This window comes from Penicillium oxalicum, chromosome VI, assembly GCF_001723175.1.
Source record: "Penicillium oxalicum strain HP7-1 chromosome VI, whole genome shotgun sequence".
Classification (NCBI taxonomy): Eukaryota; Fungi; Ascomycota; class Eurotiomycetes; order Eurotiales; family Aspergillaceae; genus Penicillium; species Penicillium oxalicum.
In genome coordinates, this window is record NC_064655.1 from 1,214,225 (window position 1) to 1,232,095 (window position 17,871).

General features: G+C 52.3%; 3 protein-coding genes and 2 non-coding genes across 5 annotated transcripts; 2 read left to right on the top strand and 3 right to left on the bottom strand.

Annotated features, from left to right (window-relative positions):
* Positions 1–2,482: 2,482 nt before the first annotated feature.
* On the bottom strand, positions 2,483–5,859 carry POX_f07724 (Calcium-transporting ATPase 1; the record flags this gene model as incomplete). The annotated part of the gene is made up of 3 exons (XM_050116519.1): positions 2,483–3,057; positions 3,143–5,630; positions 5,752–5,859. The coding sequence occupies 3 exons, from the start codon at positions 5,857–5,859 to the stop codon at positions 2,483–2,485; spliced, it is 3,171 nt and encodes a 1,056-aa protein (XP_049966658.1).
* A 1,148-nt stretch (positions 5,860–7,007) lies between these two features.
* Positions 7,008–13,145, top strand: POX_f07725 (putative drug/proton antiporter YHK8; the record flags this gene model as incomplete). Its single annotated transcript, XM_050116520.1, has 13 exons — positions 7,008–7,271; positions 7,332–8,818; positions 10,629–11,066; positions 11,143–11,252; positions 11,328–11,362; positions 11,424–11,668; positions 11,734–11,766; positions 11,827–11,913; positions 11,983–12,392; positions 12,462–12,573; positions 12,628–12,761; positions 12,884–12,956; positions 13,079–13,145. The coding sequence occupies 13 exons, from the start codon at positions 7,008–7,010 to the stop codon at positions 13,143–13,145; spliced, it is 3,495 nt and encodes a 1,164-aa protein (XP_049966659.1).
* A 966-nt stretch (positions 13,146–14,111) lies between these two features.
* Positions 14,112–14,203, top strand: POX_tR143. Its single transcript has one exon. It is a non-coding gene; the product is annotated as a tRNA-Phe (tRNA).
* Positions 14,204–14,728: 525 nt separating this feature from the next.
* Positions 14,729–14,820, bottom strand: POX_tR157. Its single transcript has one exon. It is a non-coding gene; the product is annotated as a tRNA-Phe (tRNA).
* A 388-nt stretch (positions 14,821–15,208) lies between these two features.
* POX_f07727 (Hexokinase) lies at positions 15,209–16,970 on the bottom strand (the record flags this gene model as incomplete). The annotated part of the gene is made up of 5 exons (XM_050116521.1): positions 15,209–16,084; positions 16,168–16,575; positions 16,640–16,665; positions 16,738–16,860; positions 16,931–16,970. The coding sequence occupies 5 exons, from the start codon at positions 16,968–16,970 to the stop codon at positions 15,209–15,211; spliced, it is 1,473 nt and encodes a 490-aa protein (XP_049966660.1).
* Between the last annotated feature and the right edge of the window lie 901 nt (positions 16,971–17,871).

The window sequence follows — 17,871 nt, forward strand, 5'->3', positions numbered from 1 at the left end:
TCGAAATCTGGGGAATTTGACCTTTCGAACATCGAGACAGATCGACTCTATTTATACCGGAAAGCACCGTGAGACGAACTGCAGAATGAACGTCAGGTCGTCCGCCTTCACACGCAGAAAGATGTCTATCTCTTTCCCTATCTCCATGCCTATCATCCCCCTAGAGACCACGGGGATGCAACCATACCTACAGGGCTTATCACTAGGCTTCAAACAACGGTCAACCTTCTCTCTCGCCGACACCCTGCAGCCCCCCCCCCCCCCTAGGATTCCCGTCCACAGAAGCTACGCTGGGAATACTCTCCAATGAAGATCACAGGAAACAGGATCTTTTTTTTTTTCTCGTTCAAGTATCGTCCTTATCGGAAGCTTTTCTTTGGAGGAAACTCTCAAGAAGCCAGCAAAAGCACGGGCAAATTGGTAGCGGCCCAAGGAGGAGGAAAAAAAGAGAAAAGAAAAAAGAAAAAAGAAAAGCTCCGTGAGGTGCGTCAGCGACATTTCCGGCCTCCCCAAAAAACAGAGGAGGTGTCTCCTCCGCTGTTCCAGCATAATCATCTCCACACGGCCATGGATGAAACCCTAAACCTCGAGCTTATCAGTCTGCACTCTGCAGTCCCTGGCTTCCTATTCGAGATCCCTTGGAGGGCAACTTCTTCAAAAGATTGAAAAAGAAAAAGATGTGCCTATCACTCCGCAGTCATTGGACGATCATAGTTCCTATCCATGAGCTCTGATTGGATGCAGATAAACACTGGCTCAGTCGGCCACTAAGTGGGTCTCGCCACTAGCCCACGTTGAGGTTAGGTTCACTCGATAGACTTAGCCTCTGGGCAGGCCCACACGGATCGTGATTGGTTTCAGATAAGAGTGCTGTCTTGCCGCCACCGTCTGTTCCCGAAGTCTCCCGAGTCGGGCTGGCTCGGAAACGCTGTCAGAGGCCGAGTTCGGGCGTGCCAGAGCCCAGCAGGGCCGCCATTGCTGCTGCTGCTTCTGACGACGATGATCGAGAGCCCAGCCTCAGGTACCGTCGAAAATGGATCAAGGATGACCAACCCGGAGTGCATTGCCGTTTGCCAGTAGAGCAAACGTTTCTCAAGTCAAACTGTACTGTAGGTACTGATTTCATCTCTATTCCACCAGCCTGACCGAGATCACTCTGGTACCTCTGTCGCTGTTTCCTCAGCCCACTCTCCCACGCACATCCACGCCCCCTTGTACCGAGTTGAGCATCGATACGCATCGTGATGAGAGCCAATCTCATTCGCTGGAACCCTAAAATTTGATGAATTACTGGAGACACCCGCCGAGACCGGGGGGGGGCTTCTCCTTGCACCTCCCATCCAGCAGACGAATTGATTTAACCCCTAAGAAGATATGAGATCATGAGATCATCACTCTTCCAGCGTAGTTGATCCCTAGCCTCTTCCCAATCGATCCTCCCTCCCCTTACGTCAGCCGTTGCGCAGTGCACACTTGTGTAAGGCACAGTACCAAAAGGAAACCCGCAGAGCACCAAGCCCATTACCGCGGATGTCTCATCAACTCGTCTACATCTATATCTTCTGTCACTTGGTGGTTGTACTCTCTGTACTTTGTGGCCTCCGATCCATTCCCGTGGGCCCACGGCCCACCTGGGGTCCCCGCCCTGTTTGATGGAAGTCTTGGAAGAGGGTCCCGAGCCTTGTAGCCTCACCTTATTCTTCAATCTCGGGGTTCCAGATGCAGGAAAGGGGTCCGCTGTTCGTTGAACCCTTCACCGTTCTTAGTCTTGCTACAGGAGAGCCTACTCCTAGTGGGATTGGGCTCTCGTGGCGACTATTCGATCGAATGTATAGGATCATTTCATCTGTTTCGTGGAGAATTCTTTTTGAAAAAATAAAAAAAAAATTTAATACTGATAGTTGAAGAAATCATGGGAGACTGGAGGGACGTGTCCCCCATCCCCCACATCGATTCAAAAGAGATCTCGGGACTTTTGAGGTTCGAGCCGGCAGTGGTGCAGTGCTGGGTGGCCTTTTTCTCACAGGTGGTCTTCAAGAAGGGGCTATCTTGACTCTTCAGTCGAGAGACTTCAGAAAATCCGAAAGTTACTTCTAGGAATGAAAACAGCATCGTCGTTCAAAGCACAGAGCTCAAGAGATGGATTATCAGTCCTTCCATGTGATCTAGTCTTGAGTTTCTCTTGGAAGACACCCAAATGAAAGCCGAGCATGAAGAGTCCACCACTCTCTTGATTTGGTTGCCTGTGGTCTGTTGAGACGGACTCGATTGGTTCGATAGGGTTGTCATCCCCACAAGCCCAGTTCTTCTTTCCACAAGTCACCATGTATCTGAAGGACCCGGATGTGCTTGATCCACACAGATCAACTCTATTATACTATGTATGTTATGAACTGAGAGATAGGACAACACCATCGCATTCGTACGCCAACCCCCCGTTCCCCGCGCATCAAGCGGGAACTATGCACACAAAGGAAACACATTATACATTGACGCTGTAGCCAGCGCCTAAGCCACCCCGGCGGCGAACGGCGTGCAGGTACTTGCGTCCCTCGTCGACCCAAAACACCGAGCTGGCAAGGCAGACGAGCTTGAGCAGGGATCCGAGGCCAAGTGCTTCGGTCTGGAAGATGCGCTGGAGGAAAGGCAGGTAGATGACGCAGGCTTGACCCGCCAAGGATCCGAAAACTGCGTAATTGAACATCTTGTTCCCGAAAAGCGGCAGCTCTCCCCGCAGAACTGACTTGCTCTCGCTGCGGCACGTCAACGCGTTGAACATGTCAAAAAGTACGAAACAGGTGAAGGTCATGGTCGTGTCGTGGGCAGTCACCACTCTTGAGCGCTTGCCCAATGGCTGACCGTCATCCACATCGCCCATCTCGTGGATGTAGATGGCAAGTGTGCCAATCATGATGACCATGGCAGAGGTAAGAACCCGCTGGATCAAGGGTCGTGTCAGAACTCGCGCGTGCTTCGGGCGTGGCGGGCGTTGCATGATCGAGGGATCAACGGGCTCCACGCCAAGGGACTGAGCTGGCGGGCCATCCATGAGAATGTCTGCAGAGAGAGAGAACAGTTAGCCAAACACGATGATCAAAAGGTGTGGTGCCTGTCGTCGAGGCAATATTGAGAGTACACTCACTGATCCACAGAATTTGCATGGCATTGAGCGGGTTTTTAAAGCCAAGAGTGGTGCTCAGCAGCACCAGACTGAGGGCAGCCACACTGGTGCTGAGTTGGAAAGTGATGAAGTTTTGGATGTTGTAAAAGATGCCCTTGCCCTGCTCGATAGCACGAAGAATGGTGGAGAAATCGTCGTCGGTCAGAATCATATCCGCAGCCTCCTTTGCAACATCGGTACCCAGTTTGCCCATTGAAATGCCAATGTCGGCTTTCTTCAGGGCGGGTGCATCATTGACTCCGTCGCCCGTCATAGCAACAACGTCACCACGAGACTGCAGCGCACGCACAATCTTCATCTTGTGATCTGGGCTCGTTCGGGCGAAAATAGAGGTCGTGGCAATAGCCTGTGCAAGTTCTCCGGTGCTCATGTGGTCGATCTCATCGCCACGGATAACAGATCGCGCGCTCGGGGAATCACTAACAGGCATCCCGAGTTTCTTCGCAATCGCGACGGCGGTGGTCTCAGCGTCCCCGGTAATCATAATAACGCGGACACCGCCGGCCATGAGCCGCCGGATGGACTTGTGCACATCCTTCCGGGGTGGGTCGTTCATACCAACAAGGCCGGCAAAGGTCAGACCATTGTAGCGGTCGTCGTCGTCGGCCGGACTGCTGCACTTGGAACTGGGAGTACTCGATCGGCTGCCGAAGCCTCGCATGCCGCGGGACGGATTCCGAACGGCCCCGCTAGCAAAAGCCAGAACTCGAAGACCCTCGCTGGCCATGTGCTCGGCCGCGTCGCGGATGACTTTGCGGCGGGGTTCGTCGAGAATGACTTCACGGCCGTCCTTGGTCAAGAAGGTGTCTGAGCGAGCCAAAACTTGTTCCAATGCTCCCTTAATGTAGGCGACGTCGGAGTCGCTAGGACTGTTGGTGCCGATGATGACGCCCATCCATTTACGTTCAGAACTAAATGGTGTCTCCGATACGCGTGCATGGATCCGGTCTCGAACATCATCCTCACCCAAAACGTCCAACAAGTCCAACATGGCAACATCTGTGGGTTGGCCGACCCATCGGCTCTTCACAGCGGTTGCATTTTTGTCAATAGTAGAGGAAAGAACAGCTGCGGAAGACGCACTTGCCGGAGAGTTGGCGTGTGTTCGAGACAGTCGAGCGTTGTTGGCAATATTTCCCACTCGGAGGATGGTCCGCGCTGCAGGGCCGGGGGCCATGGACGAGGTCATATCATGATGGACGTCAAAGGGCTCATGGCAATCAAAATTCCACATTTTGGTCACGGTCATATGGTTCATCGTCAGAGTACCAGTCTTGTCACTACAGACGACATTCACGGAGCCGAGTGTCTCAACGCTCGGGAGTCGGCGCATAATTGCCCCTCGTTTGGCCATGCGCAGGACTCCGAGCGCAAGGGTCACAGTCACAATGATCGGGAGACCCTCTGGAATCGCCGCGACGGCAAGAGAAACACCAATTGTGAACATCTCCAGAATCTTGCGGCCCTGGATGAGACCAATGACAACGATGAGGCCGATAACGCCAAACGAGATATAGCTAAGCTCTTGACCGAGTCGGTCCATAGACAACTGGAGGGGAGTCCGGGGACTTTCAATCTCTTGTAAAGATGCCGAAATGCTTCCGAACTCGGTTTTTGCGCCCGTAGCAATCACGATCCCTTGACCGTATCCGGAACGAACAAGGGTGCCCATGAAAGCAATGTTGTGCTGCTCGTTCAGCCGGATGTCGGCGCCCACTGCACCACTGGCGGGTGCATCGTAGAATGGCGAGCGTGGTGGACTGATGCTCTTGGGAACTTTGAGTGATCCGTGGCGATGGCTATGGAGGGCCGCCGAAAACTTCACAACGGGCTCATTCTCGCCAGTCAGGTTGGATTCATCAATTGAAAGATCCGTCGCAGCGGTAATCCGTATATCAGCGGGGATGCGATCGCCGGTAGAGAAGAGGACTAAGTCTCCGGGTACTAAATCGACGGCGGGAACAGTCGTGGAGGCTTTAATTGCGGCCGAAGCGGCGCCGGCGCTTTTGACCTTGAGATCATCCATTTCCAGCCCAGTCGCAGATGACTCGGGTACCGCTGACGCTGGGGAAGGGACATCGCGAATCAAGTGAGCGTAGTGCGGGACAAGACGATTCAATGCCTCCAGAGATTTCTCTGAGCGGTATTCTTGAACAAAGCCAACTGACACCACAATCGTCACAGCTAAGGTAATGCTCACAGCATCATCATAGTTGCCCATGATGAAAGATATCCCCGCCGAGGAGAGGAGGAGCAGGATGAGTGTTTCCTTGAACTGTTTCACGAATCGCAGCCATAGTGCCTCGGGTTCCTCGTGAGGAAGTTCATTTGGCCCATCTCGGGCTAGGCGAATTTCGGCTTCTGAGGGAGTCAGGCCATGGTGGAGGGAGGTGTGCAGTCTGTCGGCAGTCTCATGAGGCTCAAGCCATGAGTATGTGGAGGTTGAAATCTAGAACGGGCGATGCGCAAAATTTAGCAACCATAGAAAGAATGGGTTAAAAGGGTAGGTTTTCGGTGGATTGCTTGGCCTCCAAAAGGATCCAGTTGCAAGAGTTGAGGAAGGGACGTACCGATGAGGGCGCATCTGGCCTCACCCCTAATGGTGTCGCGGAAGGCCTTGGAGAATCCGAATTGGGTGCATTATGCAGCGGCAAAGCAGGAGTCGCTGTCCTTGACATCTCTCATGCTTTTACTGAGAAAGAGGATTGGAAAATAAGGTGATAACAATGCAAGAGAAGCAAAGCGGCGCGCCAGAGTTAGAAAAAGATAATTTGCATCCCGTCGAGGTTGAATCTGGAAGTCGGGGTTTAAGGATTTGAGATGCGATCTGGCAGCAATGTCGACACGGGAACGCTAGACGGAAATAGGACCGACGGTGGAACAGGGGTCGCGCTGGCGTGAGCACCGCTGAAATTGGCAGACCAACTTGGGATGGCGGCTTGCTCACACGAGGAAAAGAGCTCGAGGAGGCAGTTGTAAAGTGGTCCCAAATCTGTAACTCAAAAACAATGCCGCCGGTGATCATCCGCCGGCGCTGAGTGCAGCCACACGATACATGATGATGCTTTGCCCAAAGAGAACTAGTGGCGGAGTGCCAGTTAATCCGAGTGCTTCGACCAGTCACATGATCATTCTGATGATCATAGATTATTTACTTTAGTACTGGAAGCCCATCTAATGACATTGATACTATGCATGAAGCAGTCAGGACTTTCGTGGCTACATCAAAACTGCTAAGAAGCAGACCCATCGGAACCTGGCACTTTCGACGTTGCCATTATGACCTGCTACTATATATACATCGACAGCTACTGTACTTGCTAGATTGTAGATTGTCGTACACACATGCCGACGGGGAGTCGCCGCCGCGGGACGGGAGTGGTTGTTACGTAACGACTGTGCATTCCTCGTTTCCAAGGCACCCCACTCACCAGCCCCCTCGAATGCCGAAACTGCTTCCCCCTCAGACGAACCCGGACTCACCTGACTTCTACTTCGACGCCTGAATTGCGCGCGCTCCGTCGGTCCACGCCCCGTTCCTCTGCCAACTGATTCCTCGCGCCCCCATCTTCAAAGTGCTTTTTACGTGACATACCACCATCTCCATTTTTAGCCGGCCTGCTTGAACCGGCCTCACTCCGTGAATACTAAACATATCGTCGGGCACGTCACAGAAACGTCGCCCTCGTCTTTGTTTTCCATACCGGCTTCCACCGCGCGTCGAACTCTTGTTACGCATCCACCCCGCGCCGGGCGGGCTTTGAGCTCACCACCCTTGGCGTGCCGCTCGTCTATGCAAGAGATTTGGCTTTGATTATCACGCGCAATGTTCTATTCAGAGACTCTTCTGTCCAAGACCGGGCCACTGGCCCGTGTCTGGCTATCCGCCAACATTGAGCGCAAACTGTCCAAGTCGCACATCCTCCAGTCCGATATTGAGAGCAGTGTGAGCGCCATTGTCGATCAAGGTCAAGCGCCTATGGCCTTGCGACTGAGTGGTCAGCTTCTACTGGGTGTTGTACGAATCTACAGCCGCAAGGCGCGTTACTTACTTGACGACTGCAATGAAGCATTGATGAAGATTAAGATGGTATGTGCATGCTGATCATCCTAAAGTCGTTTGGCGATCCATCTCACACATCATGAACAGGCCTTTCGCCTCACAAACAACAATGACTTAACGACGACAGTGGCGGCACCTGGTGGCATCACCCTTCCCGATGTGCTGACCGAATCGGATCTTTTCACCAACCTTGACACCTCCCTGTTGTTCCCGCAAAATTTGAATCTTGAGCCAGAAATTAAGCGACCAGGAGCTGTGGATTTCGCCGACAGCCAGTTATTGCCCGATAGCAGTTACCGTCGTTCCATGTCCCAGGAACCAGCCCGCCTTGAGGACCCAACCTTGCTTGGTCTGGAACTTGACCTTGGCGAAGACGAGCTTCCCCTTGGAATTGACAACAGTGTTGAAATTGGTCGTGACGCGCCTCCGGCTCGTCCCGTGGATGAGGACCTGTTTAGTGATTCTGGAAAGCTCCACGACGACAGTGACTTGGACATCGACATTAGCGATGCTCCTCTTGAGAAGGTCGACGACGGCCTCGGCGAACTCAACGAACCCATCATGGATGACGTTCCTATGGATTTTGGAAATGACACCGGTTTTGGTGGCGAGACCCCTCGCCCCGAGGGACATTTTGCACGCGACACGGAAAGCCCTCTCTCGGATGCTGGCTCGGTACAGATGAACTTGCTCGAAGAGGAGTTCAATCGCGAGGCTACTCAAGAGGTCGAGGCCCGGTCAGCGAAGCACGGCCAGCGTGCGAAGCGCCAGAAGGTCATTGTTGCGGATAAGGAGACCCACTACACCTCCAAGGAGGTCAAGGCGATCCAGGCTGATCGTTCGGCCATTCTCCAGCGGTCCTCGTTCTTGCCTCGGGATCCGGTTCTTCTCACCCTGATGACTCGTCAGCAGAACGGCAACTTTGTCTCGAGCATCTTCGGTGCGGAGCGCAGCCAGGCTTGGGCTCCGGAACTTCGGGATCTTCTTTCTCTGGACAACGTGAAGAAGGCCGGTGAGCTCAAGCGGAAGCGTGACAGTGGTATCTCCGACATGGACGTGGCCATTGATGTTCCTGCGTTGGATCTTGGCGAGGATGACGCCATCATCACTGCTGATGAAGGTATTGGTCTCGACACCGGCTTGCACGTTCAGTCCGAGATCGAATTTCCTGGCGATGATGGTGTGCAAGATCTTGCGCCCATGAGCGATGACGGCATGACGGCCTCGGTTGAGGACATGGATGATACCATCCGGCCCATTGACACCGAGCCCGTCTCCATTGGAACTAAGCACGCTGTTCACATCCTGCGCGAATGCCTGGGGGATTCCCCCGCGACGGCGCAGAAGAAGGCCGTTGTCTTCCAGGATCTCTTGCCCGAGAAGCGATCCACCAAGGCCGATGCGACCAAGATGTTCTTTGAAGTTCTGGTTCTGGCCACCAAGGACGCCGTCAAAGTTGAGCAAGGCTCCAAATCGATTGGCTCAACGATGAAGATCCGCGGTAAGGACGCACTTTGGGGCTCTTGGGCTGAGGAGAATGCTGGCGGCGCCATGACCCAGCTATCTCAACTCCTGTGAGAGCCTCGAGCGACTCCTCACACACTCTTCCGCTTGTCTGGTCTGGGCCGCTGCTGATAGCCGGCCTGACTTGACTTCGGAAACGACATCAAACCCCCTTGGAAAATTCTGGCGCAAGGTTTCTATTCATGTACAGCTGACTTTGGAGATGTGTATTGGTTTTCTGGGAAGATCCGCTCGATATTATTCCGAGTAGCTGGCCGACATCTGCGCTGGCTCGGGTGGCTTCTGCGGAGTTTGGGAATTGGGGCCGGCGGATTTGGTCACTCCGGCGAATCTTGTACTGTTCATTGTAAAAGGGTTCATGTCGCTCCCGTCTATCGGTGTCGTTGACCCTCTTCTCGCTTGTGACTTTTCTTTTTCTCTTCCTTTTTGCTGTTGGAGTCCAGGTTCTGTTTGCGGTGCAAGTCTCGTATTGGGTTGCGCGTGTTTACTCTTGCCCCCAACAACCCGCCCTTTTTTGTTGGTCTTGTCAAATAACCATCACCAAGTAGAACCACTTTGAATGACTACTGTCTCTCGATCATCCGTCCCACTTCCACCCCTATTTTAGACTTGTCCCCAATATTGAGTTATCTCCACGTTACATCGAGGTGGCTTCAAGTCCATAATATTCTCGTCCACAATGCACAGGCGCTATGGTCCCCAGTCCTCGTGCTGTCCACGTGGGCCCGTCCGTCACCCCCATGCATGACCGTTGAAACGGTGGTTCCAACATTGGCCTCCACTGGGGAAGATGGGGGGAGAATTGAGCCGTGTCAAAGAGCTCGGCAGATGGTTTTGACTGCTAAGTGATGAGCCTGCGGCGTAGAAGGAGTTCTCGAGAGCAGATCACAGCTTGATTGCTTTCGCCATCTTTCCTGACGAACTGTCGACACCCCATAACGGGTCGAGCCGATCGAGGCGGGCCATCTCCACGAGGGTGATGTCAGCACCGCTGGCGCTCCCACTACAAAGTCTAGTACTACGGGTATAGTAGTACTACTAGTCGTAGTATCCTCAGTTGAGGTACTCCTGTCCTCCCAAGTAGCGGGTATCTGGGTTAACCTTGGCACGAGCTTGCAGCACAGAGTCACTGCTGCTGCGGAAACCTCCTCAATTTGATTCTCCGAAGCTTCTCGGCTATTTGATGGGTCGGTTCGTATTTGTCAGGTGAAGTGATTGGGAACGATGGAAGTCATATCACCCATCCCGTGGTTTTCATTTTCTGGGCAGGTGCAAGTGCAGGGTGATGGAAGCAGCATGATCCTTTATTCTGCTTTGCTTCTCTCGCCGCCAAGCCTTGTGGATCGTTCTTGGAAGTTCTCCAGCCCATGGGCCGTCTCGGACTGAGGCTCGGATAGAGCCCGGCAGTGGATCGTTCATTACGCCTTGTTTCTTCGACCCGCCGCAGCGTCATGATCGATCCGGACTAGTCTTCAAGTCCACTCGTCTCGCCCTAACGTCGAACTGATGATTATTCAGCTCCGGTGGAGGGCCCCCCAGTCGATGTCAAGCTTCTGGAGGATCAACTACCTTTCAATCACCTAGAACGACATACCACCTCCGACAACTGTGGGAAACGAAACTGCACGGCACAGACTCGGTGAACCGCTCTCGGACCCAAAAAGAAAAGTGTACTTCTGCCAGTATTATCACACATCAGGTGATCTACTATCAATACTCTCGACTTTCGGTCAATCCGACAGCGTGACTCTATACCGCTTGTCCGCCGGTGCCGAACTTGCATGGCCTGACAAACAAAAGATCCCATCTCATTCGCAATAGATAATTTCCCTCGTGTCCTGGGCGATCCCGCGCTCTCAGCCACCATTCATGCCGGCGCAAGACGAAAGTCGCGACGACGCCGAAAAACGAGGCTCTGTCGATTGGCAGCATTCCACCGATTCCACCCCCCGAAAGAATCGATAAGGACCACGAGCTCACACACATCAATTCCGAGGATGCAACCTTCGCGCCCATTGTCGCACCAGATGACCAGCGCAATGCGCAGCTTCGCAAAGAGCGGTCGAATGGGTCCCGCAGTCGCTCGCTGGAGCGGTCATGGTCTCTAAATGACGGTGTGAGTATCGGACATGAGAACCACGGCGGAGAGGAAAGTGATGCCGAGAGTCAATCCCGCACGGAGGAGGAGGATCGGTACACAGTAAGCTGGGATGAGAACGATCCGATGAACCCACGAAACATGAACAAGGCGAGAAAGTGGCTAGTGGTAGTCATTGTGTCCATGGGTTCGCTTTGCGTGTAAGTCAATTGGGAGATTGCTACAGATGGCGAGGCGCCGTGAGAGAACGTTCAACGCTCACCCAGATTCTGACAGAACTTGCACGTCTTCGATGTACACGACCACGTACGATCAAATTATGCCCGAGTTTGGCTGCTCACAAGAAGTTGCAACACTGGGATTGTCCTTCTTCATTTGGGGGCTGGGTGAGTTAACATGGGTTCCGCAAGATATCAGAGCATTGGCGAATCTGACTAACGACTTGACTCATCTTGGCATAGGCATTGGTCCCCTGTTCCTGAGTCCGCTGTCTGAGGTAGGCTTTGACGCGGAGAGCTCTCAAGCCTCCGAGCAACTGATGGCTGATTTCCTTGCAGTTTTACGGCCGACGGAATATTTACATCATATCTTTCACCCTCTTTTTGATCTGGCTGATCCCATGCGCTGTTGCGAAAAATACTGCAACCATGCTCGTTTGCCGCTTCTTCAACGGCTTGGCTGGAAGCGCGTTTCTGAGTGTCGCCGGGGGTACGGTGGGCGATCTGTTTGACAGGCATGAATTGGGTCTGCCGATGATGCTCTACACCGCGAGTCCCTTTATCGGGCCCGAGGTTGGACCTCTGTAAGGATCCCTCATCGCGCATCCGGAAATAACGCAGTTTTTGAAGACTGACTCCTTTGCTACAGAGTCGGGGGGTTCATCAACTATTATACGACGTGGTGAGTGCATGCAAGATCAATGGCATGGCCTCTCTGAGGCTGGGGCTAATTTCTCCACAGGCGTTGGACTTTCTACGTCCTTCTCATTTGGACTGGGGTTCTTCTCGTCTCCATCGTGTTTCTGGTCCCAGAGACCTATCATCCCGTGTAAGTCAATGTCTTGGCTTGTCCGAAAGCTCCTCGGCAGAACATGGTTAACCGAACATTGGAATGCAGGCTTTTGCGACGCAAAGCTCAGAAACTTCGGAAGGATACCGGAGACGACCGGTGGAAAGCGCCAATCGAGAAGATGCATCGTTCAGTTGCACAGACAGTACTCCGCTCGATGTATCGCCCTCTCTTGCTCTTGGCTTTGGAGCCAATGTGCTTGAACCTCTGTGTCTTCTCCGCAATTCTACTTGGCATTCTATACCTCTTCTTTGGCGCCTTCCAGTTGGTCTTCAGGGAGGTGTATGGATTTGTTCTCTGGCAACGCGGACTCTGTTTCATGGGTCTCTTTGTGGGGATGGTGATTGCGATTCTCTCGGATCCCTTCTGGCGACGGAACTATGAGCGTCTTGAGCGCAATTATGAAAAAGAGAAAAACACCTCGGACGAGTTCCAGCCAGAATGGCGGCTGCCCCCTGGTAAGAGCGGACCCGTGATGTCTTGAAATGCTGCAACTCCGTTGCTGACTGACCTTTCCTGTGAATCAGCGATTCTCGGCGGGCCCCTCGTGACTATTGGCTTATTCATCTTCGCCTGGACTGTCTACCCTGGTGTGCACTGGATTGCGCCGATCATCGGTAGTGCTTTATTCGGTGCAGGGTAAGTTACGCGAGGATCAAATCTATCAAGGACAGAGACTGACGACACAACCAGCACAATCCTTGTTTTCTCCGGTGTCTTTACCTTCTTGGTCGACGCTTATCCCACTTTTGCCGCCAGTGCGTTGGCAGCGAACAGTTTCATGCGTTCAAGCTTTGGTGGAATTTTCCCCTTGTTCGGGATTCAAAGTCAGTTGTCAACCGTCCTTCCTATATTCCATGGGCTGCGCTCTCTCTCTCCCTCTCTCTCTCTCTCTCTCTCTCCCTAGCTTTGCAGCGTCACGCGTGCAGGTCACTGATATTTTCGAAAGTGTACAATAATCTCGGGTTTCACTGGGCGACCTCCCTTTTGGCTTTCCTGACTCTAGCGATGCTTCCCTTCCCGTAAGTTGACCTCATAGAAGCTCTGCCTGCTCTTCCCCTCTTCATTGATTTCAGGGAGGGGGCGCAGTCGGGTGGTTCGAACGACAAATGTTTATCTTAATAACTAACACCACTTCGTGTAGATACATCTTCTTCCGATACGGCCCCAGCATCCGCAAGAAGAGTCGTTATGCGACTCGACAATCATAGTGGACTCGTGCCTCTGCGTCCTTATCCCTTCACCATCGCCAAGTACAATGCTCTTAATGATTGAGGCTCAATGGGCATCGCGTTTCTGGGTATTTTAACCTGTCCTGCGTTACGATCAAATCGGTCGTTTGACATAGACTTTTCTTCACTGCCATACTGCACAGTGCACATTTTCGTGGTCTACCCTGTACATCAGATGCTTGTGCTTTTTGGGGGCTATCGAGCGAGCTTGGGAGAGATGAATCAGCTAGACCCAACCTTACTAATTAGACATTTTACCTACATTACTCGTCTAACTACCTAACTAATCGATATGAGACCTCATGTCCTCCATCCATCATTCCCAGTCCTGTGTCTAGGTACCAGGGCTAGCTTAATGGAACTTACCCGTAAAACCTGGTGTCCATCGAATTGAATGGGTTCATATCCAGGAACTTGAAAAGACCGACCCAACTGATCCAAACTCTGTCCGCCTTCGGATCAGATCCGCCGGGCTTTCCTGAAGCCGGAGTAACATAAATTCATGATCAATTCTTCCGTTCCAGGTACCCGGGTGAGATCAAATAATCAGGTTGAAGGATCTAGACGATGCAGGGTGTTGGGAAGTACGAGGCATGCATGACGGGTGCCGAATAAACCTGTTCTTTATATATTGCGTTTAGCCGGGCAACAGACATCTGGCACTTCTGGGACCAGGCAAGTTGCAGACGGAAGCGAAATATACATGCAGAATTGATTGAACCCAGAAGTTTGACATCCCGTGGGAATTACTTAGAATATGTAGTCATATAAGAGGACAAATGTATACATATAGAAAGAAACCGCATGGTCTGCGTAAACTACACAAGAATACTCATCACAATTGGGGGTTGGAGGGAAGCGACCGTGACATTCTGAAAGGTGATTGAATAAATGATAAGTAATGAAAGGATATAATATCAAAAAATACACAGTTAGACATGCAATGGGATAATAACTCAGCTGGGAGAGTGTACGACTGAAGAACAACTTCTGTCTCTGTTATCGTAAAGTCGCCAGTTCGAGCCTGGCTTGTCCCATTACATTTTTGCTTTTTGAACCATTTTACAATTGTCCGGTCTACTTGATAGCTTTGCAGTTCGACAGTAGGATAATTTGGGATGTGTCTTATTTTTGCGCTTGGGCATACATTCGGCTATATTTGCGAGGTGCGTAATTAAACGTGGAAGTTGTGTCTCAGTAAAGATATCGAGTGGTAGTGGAAGAAGCTTGGGTACCAAGAGGTGCAAAGGGAGTAATTGGAGGACCGTAGTAGCCAGCTGGAGTCGCTATCATTTGATCTTCTAAGATAGGAAGATCCTCCAGATACTACATAAAACGCCGCGCTGTCCCGTTGACCCTCTGCTGTCATACATATGCATAGTTGGTATTTGACGTGCGGCATGGCGCTTTGGAGTCAACGTCGAATGTATACTTCTACCACCGGATATTGCCCTCTACATGATTGGGTAGCATGTGGAATATGACTCCACTAGCGAAACCTGGGCTCGCCACGCAATATGCATACACGAAAAGGAAAAAGAAAAAAAATATCAAAAATGTAATGGGACAAGCCAGGCTCGAACTGGCGACTTTACGATAACAGAGACAGAAGTTGTTCTTCAGTCGTACACTCTCCCAGCTGAGTTATTATCCCATTGCATGTTTACTGGGGCACTTTTTGACACTATGACCCCCTGCATATGTCCGCAAGCAGCAAATTGAGAACAGTTAGATTTCAAGTGTCTAGTTGACTCGTGTCTCAAACGGGCCCAAAGACTCCATACCTACTACACTTTCAGATCCTCAATGCGGTGCATAGTCTACCTCTTGCACCCATGCCCTTGTTTTGTCGTCTTTTCGACCTAACCCCTGACCAGCTCATGCTGGAACGAGCTCCCGTCCTATCTTGGTACGGGTAGGTATTTGAAGTATGATCATTTCATTATATTCCATTCTTCGTGTCGAAATTTATTTGTAGCCCCATTTCCCCGGGGTCTCATATGCACAAAAACTAGGTCGCCCTTTCACACACTATCCCCTACCTACAAAAGGGTCTTCATGTCATCCATGTTCCGGATACCGGCCATGTTGCCCTCCTTGACACGCTTCAGAGTCAGAGCAGCAATCAGGGCCGCACCCACACCGGAACCATCCTCAGCAGCCAAGATCTCCACCTTGTCCTTCTCGCTGGGAGCCCAGTCGAGGATCTCCCGAAGGGCCAAGGCACCGCGGGCCTTGAAGTGGGGGTACTTGGTAAACACGGAGCCGTCGGCACCAACGTGGCAGGACTGGATGTTCTTCTTGGTGCAAATGGCAGCCACACCGCAGGCAGACAAGCGGGCAGCACGAGTGCCAATCAATTCCGCCAGACGACGGATCATCTCCAGCTCGGGTTGTGTGGGCAGGATGTTGAGCACACGCTCAAAGAGGTCCAGCGTCTCGGACAAGTTCTCGTAAGGGTCCTCCTCGATGGCGGCGAGGAAGGACGCATCGAGCAGATAAGGCTTGCGGAGCTTAGAGACATCTTGTCCGTTGAAGATCAGACCGGGCTTGTTGTCAACCAGATCAAGAAGGGCCAGACGGAAAATCTCGCCCAAGTAGAGACCGGCAGTCATCTTCTCAAAGGCTTGCTGGCCGGGACGAGGGGAGTCCCGGTCAATAATTTCGTCGTACTTGGTGAGTGGGAGAACGACGCGCTCATTGTCGAACGCACCGTACTCGCAGTTGATGGCAATCGGAGTGTCTGGAGGCAGGTTCATATGGGCAATCTTGGGCACGGAGCCAGCATTTTCCATATAGGCAGCGTTCACACCAGTGCCGAAGATACAGCCGATCTTCATTTCCGTGTCAGTGTAGGAGGAAGCGATGAGGGTACCGGTGGTATCGTTGATCAAGGCAGCAACCTTGATGGGGAGACCCTGAAGCAGAAGAGAAATAAAAAAAAAGAAAGGATAGGTCAGCAGGTCATCTGGCACGCAAAAAGAAGGATTCCGTAACATACCCGCTTCTTGAGGATGGTCTCGAGAGGAGGAACAACGTCCTGGCCTTCCACGCCATCGATATCGAAGCCCTTGGTCCAGCGCTGCAAGACACCGTGATCGATGTAATCTTGAGTGGCTGGGTAGGAGAAGGTGAAACCAAGAGGCAACTTGCGCAGGTCCTCATTCTCGTGGTGGAATTCGATGAACTGCTGCAGGCAGTCGGCGATATATTCCCACAGCTCTTCAGCGGTACCCGTCTTCAGCTCCTCGGGCATCTTGTATTTAGATTGGGTGATGTCGAAGGCGCCCTTCTCCTCAGTCAAGGTGATCTCACACACACGCAGGTTGGTTCCGCCCATGTCGAGGGCAAGGAAAGTGCCCTGCTCGTTACCATCGGGGAATCCCATCACCCAGGTCACGTTCATCGGCTACATAGCAAGGAGGTGAGCATAGGTGCTATACGTTGTAAAAGATCCCGGGAGGCGCGCTCACGATATTACCGCCCTCGACAGTCAGACCTAGAGCCGAGCAGAGAAGCTGTCAGTGCCGGGTTGACGGATGGTCCATGAGTTCCAGTGGCGATCACGCACCCTTTTCGAGCTCCTTCACAAAATGAGCCACGATCTGCTTCAGCTTGGCACGGTCCACGGTGAATTGATCTTCGAAGTCCTTGATGGGACCCAAAAGATTCTGCGGCAACTCGTGCCGGGAGCCTGTGTAAAGTAGATGGCTTGGGTAAGCATTCCATTCTGGCGAAGCTCTCTGAAGCTCTCGGAAGCTCACCCTTGCGGGACGGAGGCTGCTTGGGACCAATTCCGACCATATTGAATGTGTGATGATGGATCTATACAGGGGATAGTTGGGGAGGGGTGAGGTTCAGAGAAAGAGAGAAAAACAAAACGGAAGCGTCCGAAGGAGGGGAGGGAATGACGATATGCACGTGGGGCAGGGAGAATCCTCGTGTGCTTGGGTTTGGCTACGGTGGATAAGCCCCTCTCTCATCACAACACCACCCAGTCGGCCAACAGCACGCAGTGGGTTTCAGCTAATGGGAGGTGCGTTCTGTGGTCATCTTGTGGTCATTCTATCGTGGGGGTGACATTGATCTAGATGCTGAGATTGACCTTCCCATTGGGTCCTCAGGTCATAGGAGGCTCGGAGTCTGGTGGCTTCTCGAGTCACCTTGCGTTGCTTTCACGATGCTCGTCACTTAATTTAGCCTTAGTCATGCTGACCGGTGAGGACCAGCTGGTCCTTCTAGGAACCCGCCAAGATTGTTGACTTTCCACGAGAAGCTCCACATGAAAGGTTGTTTGCGTTGAACGATTCTCCCGGTGTGAAAATCTTCCTGCAGCGGAACTACTCTTGAATGCGACTCTCGGAGGGCCAGGATGGTCAATTGATCCCGGGTTTTTAAGCAAGAGTGCGCTCGCAGACCGACCAACTTGTTTGTTCCTCGATTGCACTTAAAATGCAAATCCCAGAGACACACACACACGCGCAGGGACCCCAAAGGACGCCGCTGTTGCGCGCATCTGGGGAGCGGTGAGATATGTACTCGTGGTAGTCTTTCGCGAAGCACGCTCCTTGCAGCAGGGTCGACTGAGCTAATCCCTGGCGATTTCATCAATTGAGGTTGGTTGCATCATAGCTTCTTATGCACTACTTAGCGCCTCTCTTCCCCCCCCCCCCCCCCCGACACCATGTCTCGACGGGTCTATTTA